The following is a 14,307-nucleotide window of genomic DNA, read 5'->3' as shown; positions in this document are numbered from 1 at the left end:
AAGGGATGAAGCTGATGTGAAAGAGAGAGGATGAAGCAGTGTAGAGAGTGAGGGGGACAATCGAGGGAAGGGAAAAATGGGAGAAAGAGTGAGTGATTGTAATGTTTTCCTAAAGAAATGCAGAGAAGTAGCATATATGTAGGCATACAGTAAGTGTTCAACATTGACATTTCCCTTGTTTTGTTTCATTTAATGTTGGGAGATCGTGACAACCATTTCCATCTCTGCTCAACCTATGGAAATACCCGTTCTTTTTCTCCCTTCACTCCCTCTACACTTGGCTCACTCTTCATTGCCATGGCAATGATGTTACAGTGAGTCACTTCCACATCTCCCTCCTCCTCAACACTGCCAAGAAGGAACATGGGAGCATGTGAGAGAGCAACAGAGAGACATAGACAGAGATAGAGCGGGAGGGAGACAGACGAGGAGAAAGGGCTCTGTTTCCCTGGAAACAGACTGGGGGTCTCCCCAACCCCCATTGGTTCTCAACTGGTTGCTTGTTACCCACAATGCTTGGAGCCAACAGAGTCTCTGTTTCTAGGTTGTCTCTGTCCTCTCGGTTTTGCTCCGTCTCTTCATATGCATGCGCACACAAACACACAGGTTCAGTTCAAAATTCAAGTACGCATTTTATACCACTGAATCAAGCCGTTCATTTTCAGATTTGTTTTATGTTAATTCATAATCAGATGATAAAACATCGGTCCTAAACAGGATCTTACCTTGTTTTTTTGTGTGTAATTATTGCAGTCAGGAATGACTGAATGTGCAACTGCTTTTCTGAACAAATGTGATGCCGTTTGCAGCACTTTTGTATTATTTCCTGTTAAAATACAATGCCTGCAGGTTGAAAATGGAATAGTTTTAGGAGCCAACACATAATCAGTTCATAATTTCTTCCAGTAAGAGGTAAAATTCTCTTTAAAAGGTTGCATGCAACTGGTGGTAATTGCAACAATATGCAAGAAAAGGCTTGGAAAAACAAGTTATAGATGCTTCCGCTTAGAGGAGTTTAGCTGAGATTTGAATTGATGGAGCTTGTTGGGAGGCAGCTTTGCCTGAGAAGACGAGGGAACGAAAGTCCCAGAGTCAATAATGTAGCTGCGAGGAAGTTAGATTGTTGAGGTGGAATATTGATTTTATTAGATCTGGGCTCCTAAGAGTAGCTCTGAACAGGATCATTTCAATGTAGGAAGGAGCAGTCATTTGAAGCATTCAAGCATTCTTTCAATTTGACCAGTTGTGAAAGAGTTTTGAGACAGAAAACAAGTTGATTAGACCGGGTGCATCAGACGTAAAGACCTGTTTTATGAGTAGAAACAAAGCTTGTACCAAGAAGCAAAAACATGTCCATGGTCAAGTGTGGGTTTGAGTGTCCTTCTGTTTAATGAAAAGACAAACATTCATACTTTACAGTGTGCGTTTGTGATTGCACACAGGAGCTGTTTTTCAGTTAAGCCCCAGGGTCACTGCACCTTCATGTCCTTCTGTCAGACACAGACTTTATGTATCTGAATATGTATGCACTTATTTTTTCCAGAGTGCATCATGATGTAGATGAATAAAAAAGTCCTTCATTACTACAGATTTACAAACAAGTGTATCCTTAAGCTGTACAATCAAGACGGAATACGTGTGCTGCTGTTAAATTGAGCGGTGTGAATACATTTCCATGCATGAGTGAGAGAGTTATGAATGTTAAATCTGGCAGTGTGAAACGGAGCACTAGTTTTTATCAAAGGGGGTTGCTGTTGGCGCTGCCTCTTGATCTCTTCTTTCCCTCTAACTGCCGCGTGCCTGCTATCTCCCACAGCGATGCCACACAATGATACCAGGCTCTCCTTGCCTTGAATACTCGCTTGTACAGTAACACTGGTGCCTATCTAAAGCCAGCAAGGTGCAATGACACAAGTTGCTATTGCAGTTTTACCTATTTAGTTTTGCTTGTAAGTAGCAAAAAACACAAACTTGGGATTGTTCCCCCTCCTCCCCTCAAAGGTCTCCCTATATATTTTGCCTTTTCTCTTCTGTAATTGTGGACACTTACACACCTTTATCCCTCTAAAAATAAAACTGCTCATAATTTAGGCCCACACTATGGCCATGACATGTAGAGCTCAAATGATTTGTTGATCAATCCATTAGTTGATCGACAGAAAAATAATCCACAACTTTTTGGATAATGGACATTCATTTTTTTCAGCTTCTCAGCTTCTTTGTTGTATGTCCTAGCAAATTAAACATTGTTTTTTTTTTGGGGGGGGGGGTGTTGGACTGTTTGGACTGGTCAGACAAAACACGACATTTGAAGACAGTTTTTCTAATTGAATGCCCATCTTTGCCTGTCACCCTGTGAGGCTGCATGCCCTGCTGATTCTTTATGTGTTGCCTGGTAATATTTGCCTACTTGTCTTTTTGTTGACTGAATAGCATAGCATCGATCTTTACCCTTTTTTTTGGGGGGGTTTTCCTCACACATTAACATTGATGTAAACATGCAAAGCTAAAAGCTCAATCCGTGAGATAATGGTAATTGTACATGAAGACCATAACAAAAGACTCACAACCACCTGCAAATTTCAGTTCACAGCATATTTTATCATAACTTTTTATACAATTACCCTTGATTCGTATGGGAGGACTCATTTCTCAACGACTTGCTTCAGTTAATAAGCAAATTCTAATCTGGAGGCTGCACAGCACAACCAGTACAAGTGTTGGACACTGATAATCTCCTGAAATCAGGAGTGAGATATCTTTCTGTTCTCCCAAACTCCCCCACTTTTTCTAAATCCTCAGCCCTTCTACCACCAGTCTGCTGCTCTAACCTCTAAACTGTCTTTTCCAGAGCTTGCAAGAATAATCCACTGAGGCAAATTTGAACATGTATAGTGTAACTGTATAATTATTCTGCAAACCTAAAGTGCCAAACATAAATACACAATAACGCACATATGCACTTAACACAATTTGTATGTATATGAAGACGTTTGTAACTATGGACCATTTTTCAGTACAGCAGGGGTCTAAATGTCATAATGTAGTAGAAGAATTGCAGCTAATACACTCAATATTGTTTCCACAGGTCTTACAAGCAATTTCATGCTGGCTTGATTCTTTCTCGTTCCGCTTTAATTTGCCCACATTTTGTTAAAGATCACAGAAATTAGTTGGGACAAAAGTTTGAGAAACCACTTAGTTCAAAACACAGTATTATTATGTCTCTCCATTTATGAACTATCATGATCCATTGCAAAATATCTGTATTATAAATGCAGTCATGTTGGTGTACATGCTGTACTAAGATGTTACATCTACGCGACAGCAGTTAACTTTTAAACCCACAAGACTATCCGAATGCAAAAGACAGAAAGCAATCTAGCAATCTTCCTCAGAAAATGGGAGAAAAGGATTATTGTCTTATTGTTCAAAGATAGAAATGCAACAGTAGCTGACTTATGTCTCTAATAAGGCAATTTCCTGGCCAAGCATAAGAATTTAAAAATAACTTGTTTTTATGACTTCATGGCCCCTCGCAAATGGAAACCACTCATTTATTATCAAGAACACAATTTACAAAGCACTTAACAGAACTGTAAACGGCCTTTCTGCATGAAAAGCCTCGTCTGAGAATGGAAATCAATAACTGCATCTCTCCTCACATTGTTCATCAGTCTTTTCTTTCTTTCCCTTTTAACATTAGATTACTGGATTACTGTCCTAGAAGACCTTCCTCACTCACTAAAATCTGGTGATATGATTGACACATATAGTACATAACCGCATGCAAAACTTCATGCATATGTAAACAGACAGAACAGAAAGACACTGTTAAGACGGTTTCTTTAAATTAGATTTACTCAACAGCAATTGTATCTACAGTAGTTCAAACTGGGATAATTGTACAAATCAAGACTAAAGCCTTGTCCCAATCCCATCAATTATCAAAGGGAAGGGACCCAAAGATGATTTGAATGAGCTCCTACACCTCCACAGCATTAATAGGGACTTCACTCAGTAATTAGCTATCTGAAAATAATTACCATCAAAATGTCTGATTAAAATCTCCATCAGTCTCAAATTCAGGAGACTGAAAGAGAGACACCAGCATCAAATTAAGGCGTGCTACGTTTTCCAACGACACCGCGGTTGCACCCTCATTGTGTTTTAATTGAGAGGCAGATATGTGGGTAGTAGTACCTCTGATTGGATCGGAGATGCAGCGCAGCATTGGAACAGTTGATTGAAAGTGACCTTGCTCTAATTACGATTAGTCTAATTATAATTCTCTGATTACACCCATGCAGGAAATGTTAGAATAAGATGTTGCTGGTGGCCTTTGCTAATGACGTTAAGATTCTAAATGATGCCTGAATTGAATTTATTCTGATCAGACGAGAAGAAACAACAAGATACTGTTGTTGCAATCTTGAGCACAATTGAATTGAATCACTGTAAACGTGTTTTTGGTGTTAAAAAGAGATTAATGAATCCATTTAAAGCAGAAGTGTTGGACACTGTGTGTCCTCTTTTTGACTCATTCTCATCCCTCTATCCATTTCCATGTTCCCCTGTTTTTCTCCCTCTCCCAGGGCTGAGGTCGTGCTGCCCTCCAGCTCCCTTCCTCGCCACCAGGATGACATCATCACATAGCTGCCTCGTCCTTGGAGTGCCTATTCATCACCCTGATCATCACTGCCGGCATCAGCAGCATCACCTGCGTATGCGCACACATTTACACAAGCACGTACACCTACTGTGAGAAGATAAAAGAGAAGAGAGCCCCCATTGGTTCTGCGGGATTGCAAGCCTCAAGGAAAGAGGGAGAGAACGAGAGAGAGAGAGAGAGAGAGAGAGAGAGAGAGAGAGAGAGAGGAGAGGAGGGACGATCCTGCTGGGGTAGGTAAAAACCCCTGACCTGTGCACTTCCAACAATACATCTCAATAAACCACAGCACAGACAAATGTGATGAGTCAGACTTAGTGGGAAAACAACAACATAAAAAGCAGGAGAGAGAAGACCCCTCCACACCTCCTGCCTGTCCTCCTCCACATGGCAACTTCCCACGAGGAGAGCCGCACTTCCTCTCTCCTAGTCACCAGCTAATCTAAAACTTCAAGAGCTCTGGCACTGCTCACTGTATTCCGGTTACTGGGTGGTGCATGACTGAATAAACCAATGCCTTGATGTGCGGGAATTACAGCAGTGAAGTGGAGCCACACGAAAACACAGCAATAAACAATGTTTCCGCCACACTGTCTGCCTGCCCAGTCTTCTCTTCAGCATAATGTGCTTACAGTACTTTAGCCTGATATGTGTGCTTGCAGCGTTTTATAGATGCTGCGCTCTGGTAGAATATAACTAGCAGGTACTACAAGCCTTAAGCAGTTCTCTACACTTCTTAATCACACAAGCATTCAATTAAACACCCCTTCAGATGAAAGATTGAGAACTACATAAAACCATTTCACAAGGTTGTAAAGACTTATGATAACCAAACTGTGTTAAGTATGTTGTTCTTGGATTAGATGTGAGAAACTGATGAAGGTTGGTGAATCCCCACTCTCAACCTTATGGCCTAAAAGTGCACCAAAATTTGCACCTCAGCTCTAAATCCTTAGCCTCGGTATTTTTGTCTTGCAGGCTGTTATCATAATTAAAAAAAAATGGAGCAAAGCACTCGTTGACATTGCCGTCATCCATATTGCTCTTTGCATGATCTACAGTAGTAAGCCAAAATATTTTAGAGAGTGTGTGTGTGGTAAGAAAAACACTAGGAAGTAGGAAATGGAGACACTTGAGTGAAGTGTTATGTATCTGCATTTCTTTGATGAGAATTGGTCAGTCTTGTCATTGTAGCATTTTAAAAGACATCAATTCATCAGTATTAATACTATGAAGATCCAAAGTTTTCAATATTAAATAAATAAAAATACATTATGTAATAAATATTTGTTTGAATATATACAGACACAATATATAACCATGGAATTGTGAAATAATCCAATATTTTTTTGATTCTGACACATTATTTTATCCTGCTTCTTTGAAGTTTACTGCAGCAGCAGCTTTAATTTCAGTTTGCAAAGTCTGCTTTTATTTCACAATGCCATTTTCCCCTAAGAACATCTTATTTCATACTGCTTCCTATTCTCACAGAGTATTCAATCAAGACAAACAAGGCAGAGCCAGTTATAGTAACTTCCCTCATCAGACCAAAGCAACAGCCAAACTTAAAAATGACGAGCAAAAACTTCATAATAATGGGTTGAGTCTTAAAACATGTTTCCTAATATTTAACATTTTGTGTTTCAATATAATATGCAGCTCCCTGCATATATTCCTGCGTTAATCGGAGAGTGCCATTAAGCCAGGAAGGGCAAGGAAAGCTACATCAGTGCAGACTCACGTAATCATGGAAGGCCTTGGCCTCACTGGAGTGTTCACATGTGTCTCTTCTCTCTGGAGCCGCACAGTACAGGTCCCAGAAAACACTGCAACACACAGAGAGGCAGCCAGAGAGAAGCATGATGACAAAACAGAAACATTAAAGCTTGACAGATAAAAATAAAAGTCCATTTTAAAGGCAGGGTAATCCAGCATTCAGGCAATAAGTGCAATTCTATTATTGTCATTGGAATAGACAACTTTAGGCGACTGCGTTACAATTTGCAAACAGCAACCTGAGGAAGAGATTTTGGGGACAATTAATGAGATGAAGACAAATTAAAACGGAAGAAGAAGGAGGGAGAATGATTATTTTAATTAATATTGTCAGTGATGGAAATGAAGAAAAACAGCATGAAGAGGAATGTAACTTGAATCATTAGACATAAAAACACTCACCACCACCATGAGTGGAGGAACCCCGGAGGTTCTCCTAATGTGATGTTCTTCTCCCATCGGATCTAGACAGACACAGACAGACAGACAGACAGACAGAGAGAGATAGAGAGAGAGAGAGAGAGAGAGAGAGAGAGAGAGAGAGAGAGTGTGAGAGAGAGAGAGAGAGAGAAAGAGATGCTTTTGAAACATATTAAGCATAAAAACATGACTGACATCTGAATTATCTGCTTTGCAAGGTTGAAGAGGGTGCAAGGGAATTCTTATAACACATGCCATTATGTAATTATATTATGATTCTCATGCCATGGAATCATAAGTAGGTAAGTGAGTCTATGTGTGCCTGAAAGCCTGTATAATCACAAGTACATGAGTGTGTGTGCAAGTGTGTGTGTGTTTACTGAGTCAGGGGATGTGCAGAGTCTGAGGTCAGAAACATGTACCAGCCTGAGGAGCCCAACCAAACCATTGTATAACACATACACCCTTCAGCACAATATCTGCTGCAGTTTCTGTGTCATTCACTCTTTGCTTCTTTCTGGCTTTCCTTTTAACTGCCCTATATCCTGTATTCACTCCTCCATTCCATTTCAAGACAAACGTGTTTATAGTCATTCTGAATTGCCACACTCAATAGTGGGGAAAAAACCAGCCAGGCATTACAGTGCATACTTGCGGACAATCTTGTCGTATCAAAAAGTGACAGAACTAATAGGGTGGAGTATACAAAAGGTTAAATGACAAGTTCAAATTCCGCCTGCAAGCGGCAATTGTCATATCAGCCAGCAAAATGAACGATAACTGGATAGAAATGAGAAGCTACTTTTGTCTACCAGACAATCAAAGCAAGCAAACAAATGAACCAGGAAGCAGTGTCCTCTGTCACTACTACAGTTAAATAAGGATTCCGAAATAAGGTTGTGCATATAAATGCGGTAATTGTCTGAAGTCAAGGACCCATTGCTTCAAAATTTTAAATTCATTTTGAGTGGTAAATCTGCCACCGTTATCATTGTGAACTGCATAATGGCCTGTGTAAGAACAGAAAGATTGACAGGTGTAGCAGTAACTAAGGGGGTGGGACTTAGCAAATGGTCAATTCCAATGCTGAGTTTAAATAAAAGGTGCAGGGGAAAAAGACACCATCTGACAAACACTTCAGTTGAATCATTTTGACACCTTAACACCTTGGTCAAAGTCAGTGACTGACATGAGCACTGACATCACCCACAGTAGGAATGATTTATGCTCGCAGACAATGTCAACTGATGTGCACACGCCACGACGCGCCGCCCCACGCCACGCACGACCACGCACACCAACAAACAAAAAAAAAAAAAAAAAAAACACACACACACACACACACACACACACACACACACACACACACACACACACACACACACACACACACACACAGCTGTGGGCAGCAGTCTGGCTTCTCCTATCAAACTCTGACGCTATTGTTTAGTCTGCCTCTCCTCTCTATAAACAGACTTACATCACTCTGACTTTTAAAGTGATCTCACAATCGTCTTTTTAATTCCCTCCATTGAAATGTTTCATACGGGTAAAAGAATGAGACTATTGTACCACCTGCTCTACTAGCAGAGTGTGCAAGTGCTAAAATAACAGGAAAAACTGAATCACTGTCAATCTCCGTCCTGACCTCAGCTGCACATCAGACACAGTGACTTTTAGAAGGAATGCTTTGCTTTGAAGTCCAGGAACTGCCTTTCTTTGTTTATCCCACATGCTTTCAATCTATGTTAGCAGTTCTAGTAAAGCCATTGGGTAACTTGAAACATTATAGGCAGCCAGCAGTTTCCATATAAACCATGACAAATAAGAATTTACCCTCTCATAATTGCTCAAATTGTACAAAAGATGCAGAATGGGCATGACATCCCTCATTTCTCACATTTAATTGGCTGTAGCTCAGACCAAACACGATTGCAGACAGTTTGGGCCAGGACACTTATTAGCATGTTCTTTTATTCCCCCTTTCATCTGGAAAGCGTAGAAGAAAATAGGATTGACTGCGCCCGCATATCTTGTCTTCTTGTGGTCTGCACTCCCGGACGGTTCGTTCTTTTACCTTCACCGTGCTTCAGTGACATGCCTTCAGCATGATTTCTTGTTGCAGGTTCTTTTGAGCTGTCTGTCTGATTTGGTTGTTACGTTTAGGTATTCGGCTCTGATTCGTGACTTGTCTTTCTGGGCTCTTGTTTCCTAAGCCTACACCTGCCATGCTACCTGTGTTTTTACATGGTGTTTGAAACAAAAAAAGAGTTAAGGGTCGTAGCAGAAATGATCTCCGTCCATCTCAAAACGCATATCACAAAGCCATTCAGCCAAGCAGATTGTCTAATGTTACTCTGTGCTTGATAATCATGCATGTATACGTTGAAAATACAGAAAATACTTTGAAGAAAGAACAACAATGACAAAAAAATTATACCAGGGTTTTATTTGCTGTGGCTGACGGCGAGGTGGAACTGTTACTAAAAGGTAAAGGTAAAGCCTACCTGACTGATAAGACATCTTGCATCGTCGTTTCCAAAGGTTTCTGTTTCTGCCAGTCGAGACTAAAACGCAAACCCAGAGTTTTCAAACTAAAACAGGGTCAGCAGCTCCGTCCGTTTTAGGGGCTTGGAAACGCCGAAGTAGTGTAGCGTGGCGTAAACATAGCAAAAGATACGCGTAACGTATTAGTGTGAATGTACCCTTAGAAAAAACTGTAAACAGATGAGGATGATAAAAAAGTGGCCTTTAAAGACAGGTTTTACTCCACCCAACTACTCCTGAAAGAGCTACCTTATGGGATGATGTTTACCCTGTGTGCTCATGCATGCACGCCAATGTGTATTGTAGACAAGTGGCTGTTTATACTTGTTGCACTCTTAGCTAATGCGTTCCCAAACTTATATGCGACATTGCCTATCCCTTTCATCCGCACATCTGCCGAAGAAAGAGCAAGTGATATGGCAGAGAGGAAAGGGTGTCAGGGAGACAAAGCAGTGTGCGCACACACACACACACACACACACACACACACACACACACACACACACACACACACACACACACACACACACACACACACACACAAAACACACACACACACACACACACACACTAAGTCAGAGTGATGAGAATTGGTGCCAGCTGATGATGTAACCTTTTCCATCCCCCTCTCTTTGTTCTGCTCTTCCTCTGGCCGATGTACAACCAGCCTCTGTCTCCTACGTTGTAATTTACCGTCATTTACAGCGAAGCACCAGAATCAGCTGACCTCATTTCCACCCTGTCACCTTTCAACCTCTGCAGAATTAATGTGAGTACAAGCTCGCTTCTCAGGAAGAGTAGTGGACAGATAGATCAAGAAGAGAGCAGAGAGATCTCAAAGAGAAAGTGGAGGAATCAGAGAGGACGACAATGACATAGAAAGAGATCGACTGAGATGGAGCTGCTGAGCGGATCAGTGAAGGATGTCAGTCGCAGACATCATCTCCAGGCTGAGCATCGTAACTCTCCCTGTGCTCCGGCTCCAGTCCCACTAAATGCAACACTGACGTTAACTAACTAACCTGTTGGCTCAGCACTGTAAGGCCAGACTAATTCAATTAGCTGTAGCACTTACTGTGTCAGACCACCTTTTAGAGTGGACACATAAAGTACATGGGCTGCACTCTCAGACACACACACACACACAAATACATGCAGCATCTTTGTGACTTACCTCTGAGAGAAAGGTCTGTGCTGACTTCTGTGCTCCTACATGCAGCAGGTACTCATACACATACAGAGCTAACCTGCACATACAGATAAAGAACACAGTGGGAGGAAAATGGTCAGTTTGTACATTAAGATCTAGGTGAGTAAAAAAACTGGTTACAAATACAAGAAAATTGAACATTATGAGGAGTGGACGCGAACAGATGTACAGTAAGAGCGAGACAGTTAAGAAGAAATATAAGCATTTGACAAACATTCACCTTACGTATCCCTAAGTTTAAGCATTTATGAGTTTCAAGTTCTAACTTTGGGGCCAGAAAACAACTGCTTTGGGACCTAAGAAAAATTATACCACTCCTTATTTAAGATAAATCCATATTTAAGAGGGAGTTTCTCCCAGGATTGTCTAAAAATAAAAATGAAGGAGCCTACGCATGGATACGAATTGCCAAGCAGCTCCTAGATGTGCAGTGATGTGTGAGGGCGTCATCGTTACAAATCTCATGAGAAACAGAAAGACACACTACAGCTTAGGAGAACTAATCATCTCCCGAATCCAGGGCAACCTTTTAAGAAATTTGAAATTCACCCGGCATTATGCTAAAGCTAAAACCCACCTGTTTAAAAAACAAACAGCATTGTGATAAGAGTACCCTTGGTGGGACTGCACTGTAAAACACCTCACCCTCATGCTTCGGGCTCTCCACAGACTTCCTCCCATGTCTTTGATCGCAGTAAGAATTAATTACAGGCTTGATTTGTTAATCAATTCTCCTCCCAGTGTGTCTGTGCTGGTACTAACAGCAACTTAGAGAAGAAGGTGAAGATCTACTGGGTCTATAAATACAAGATAAACATTGATCCCCAAGAGATCAATAGCAGATCACACTGACTCCTAACAGCACCCTGTAGATTTGGACAGGAGTCTGGTGTAACAACATAAACAATGATGCTACATTTTACTCTATAATAAAATAAAAAAAAAAAACTCACATTTCCCCTAAAATCAATATTTAACTAGGTTAGGGGGAGATTGGCGTGATTCATAAGTGATGTTAGCAAACTGTTGGTAATATTTGATCATAAAGGGCTTCACTTCCGATTATTTCCATTATCTGCCAATTTGTCATTGTCTATAAAATGGCAGAAAACTGTTTATATAGAAGTGACAGGGTGAAATTGCTAGTTTTGTCAAACCAACAGTCAAAAGCCCAAATATTTGAGAAGCCGAAACTAACGTTGGACATGTATGCTTTAAAAATGACTTAGATTATTTGTTGATTAAAATCAAAATAGTGGCAGCAAAATAGTTCTGATTAAATTGATTACTTTGACAAATAATTTTCGCTATGTATATACAATAGATCCAATATACAGAAAACTGAAACATGAAGCATGACACAGCACAAGCTTTGACCTGAAACCTAGTGTGTCGGTGGGTGTTTGTGTATATGTGTATGATTATGTATTGTCATGTATTAAAGATGGTCACACTGGGACAGCAGCTGTCCTCGAACCTCCACTGAAAAGGCACTACCAGCCTGCTGTAGCCGATCCACACTGCTCCTATATTGAGGTAAAAATAAACTCCCCAGACAGCCCTGTCTGCCTGTCTGAAGATGATGGACTGCACACCTTTTTGCTCTGCACACAGGTACTCTGTCTTGACTCCTCCTCCTCCCCCATCCCCTCCTCCATTTCCATCTCTCTTCTTCATCACTTTTTTTGTCTCCCCTCCTCCTACTCCTCCTCTCTTTCTGTGCCTTTTCTGTCTTGATGGCGCTGCGTTCATCTTAGATTCTTTTTGGTAAGAGGACATGCTTGTTTGATGATGAAAGGATGAAGGGAAGCAGCATAAAGCTCTTTCTCACTATCCTCCCCTCCCTCTTTCCATCCCATCCTCACTCTCTCTCCATTCCCCCCGTGGCCTGGCAGTAATGTTTAACCAAAGAGATAGAGACAGAACGTTTCACAGGGACAAGGTTAACAGAACAGTGAGACGCTTGACACAACTCTTGACACCTCGACAACAGAACATGAATAAAAGATGCAGCCTTTTTTTTTTCCAAGGCACTGTACAACTCTGAACATTTCTAGTCAAAAACTCCTTTGTTCTGCATAGTTTTCCTGTCAACCTGTCTAAATCTGTCACTCTCCCCTGTGAACCCTAACATCAGCATCAGCAGCATCAGGACATAACTATCCATTAACAGTGAAAGATCTCGTGTCTCTGCAATGAATACATTCACAGCGATGGCGACAAGCTTGATGGACTGCATGATGAATTCATTGTGTCAGAGGTAATAAAGAAAGAAATGAAAGCTTGTCCTCAGCTTGCATTGGCCTGTATCCAGTCAGCTGTTCATTACCTCATATAAACATAGCCTCGCTCAGTAGCTGAAAGGTTTGACCTGATTGATTTCACCGGATCTGTAAGATGTGACCTTTGGCCTGATACAGAGAAAGGGTCGAAGGAAGTGAGGAAACCCAGTGAAGATAGAAGCATCAAGGCAACAGTGGGGAGCAAAGGTTATTTAATGAAATAAAGAAAAACATTACAGGGTAGCAAAGGTAAGCAGGTTCATGCAAGTTTTGGAGAAAAGATAAAAGGAAAGGAAAAAAAAAAACGAACAAGCTAATTCATTCACTGCTCCTGACCTTAAACAGAACAGTTTAAATGCACTGACGCTTGCAAAAATACACACATAAATCAGACTTTAACAGCTTAACCACTCCTCTCCATCCTATCTCTTATTTATTTAACACACACCAACACAAGGCTGTTTCAGAAACAGGACTGATAAGCAGACAGCAAAGCAGCAGAAGAAGGCACGTTGTTAGCACTCAATAGGGCCTATCTATTGAACTTTAACTCAAAACTACTAATTTCCTCAAAGACGAGTGATAGGCTTTGAAAACACAAAACCCCCTCACGCTGCTCTCTCATTGTTCAGTTACCACTTGTTCAGCTGAATTGGAATTCGACTGACTGACAGTCAAAATACTAAGCAGAGATAAGGTTTGAGGATTAGAGCACGGGGGACTGTTCAAGGTTAAGAATCCGCTAAATTTGACATAATAAAGTGAAAGCATTACAAAGACTCTCGTGTCATTAAATAAACTGTCACTTTAAATAATCTTTGCATTAGGATTTGTGGTAAAAGTGCTCAAACTGAAGCAGCCAATGCATTTCTAATGGTTTTTGACTCCATATTAGTCACTTCACATTAAAGCTCTTCTGGTGTTTGCCCTTGCTGTCGGACATACACCAGAAAAAAGAAAAGACATTTTTTATTTCCTACCTGTCTGCCCTGGCAATTTGTGTTGTAAATAAGAACCACTTTATATTAATCACAACTGCAACCAGGATGATTGAAGAGATCAGGTGCCTACCACTTTGCTTCCTCTCCCCATTTGCCTTGTGTGTGTGTGTGTGTGTGTGTGTGTGTGTGTGTGTGTGTGTGTGTGTGTGTGTGTGTGTGTGTGTGTGTGTGTGTGTGTGTGTGTGTGTGTGTGTATATATATGTGTGTGTGTGTGTGTGTGTGAGGTAGTTGTAGTGAGTGGGTACAAGTGGAGAAGGTGGGGCAGAGGGGGTGGACTTCAAGATCCACACCTGACCCTTTTCTCCTTCAGATTCGAGTGGTTTTGTCTTCTGTGAGTCACATTTAATTAAATTCATATTTGCAATTGAACCTATCCTGACTGCTCCTGTGAATCTGCA

At 41.0% G+C, this 14,307-nt stretch overlaps 1 protein-coding gene across 1 annotated transcript in view; it reads right to left on the bottom strand.

The window, feature by feature from the left end:
- Positions 1 to 14,307, bottom strand: part of si:ch211-130m23.3 (uncharacterized protein LOC558547 homolog) — a 62,664-nt gene that overhangs the window by 26,927 nt on the left and 21,430 nt on the right. The window contains 3 exon segments of the mRNA XM_039803297.1: positions 6,414 to 6,498; positions 6,851 to 6,912; positions 10,590 to 10,662. Coding sequence (XP_039659231.1) covers positions 6,414 to 6,498; positions 6,851 to 6,912; positions 10,590 to 10,662 — 220 coding nt within the window.

This window comes from Perca fluviatilis, chromosome 6, assembly GCF_010015445.1.
Source record: "Perca fluviatilis chromosome 6, GENO_Pfluv_1.0, whole genome shotgun sequence".
In the NCBI taxonomy this organism is placed as follows: domain Eukaryota; kingdom Metazoa; phylum Chordata; class Actinopteri; order Perciformes; family Percidae; genus Perca; species Perca fluviatilis.
Note: the sequence above shows the minus strand (reverse complement) of the source record. Positions and strands in the feature narration are given on the sequence as shown.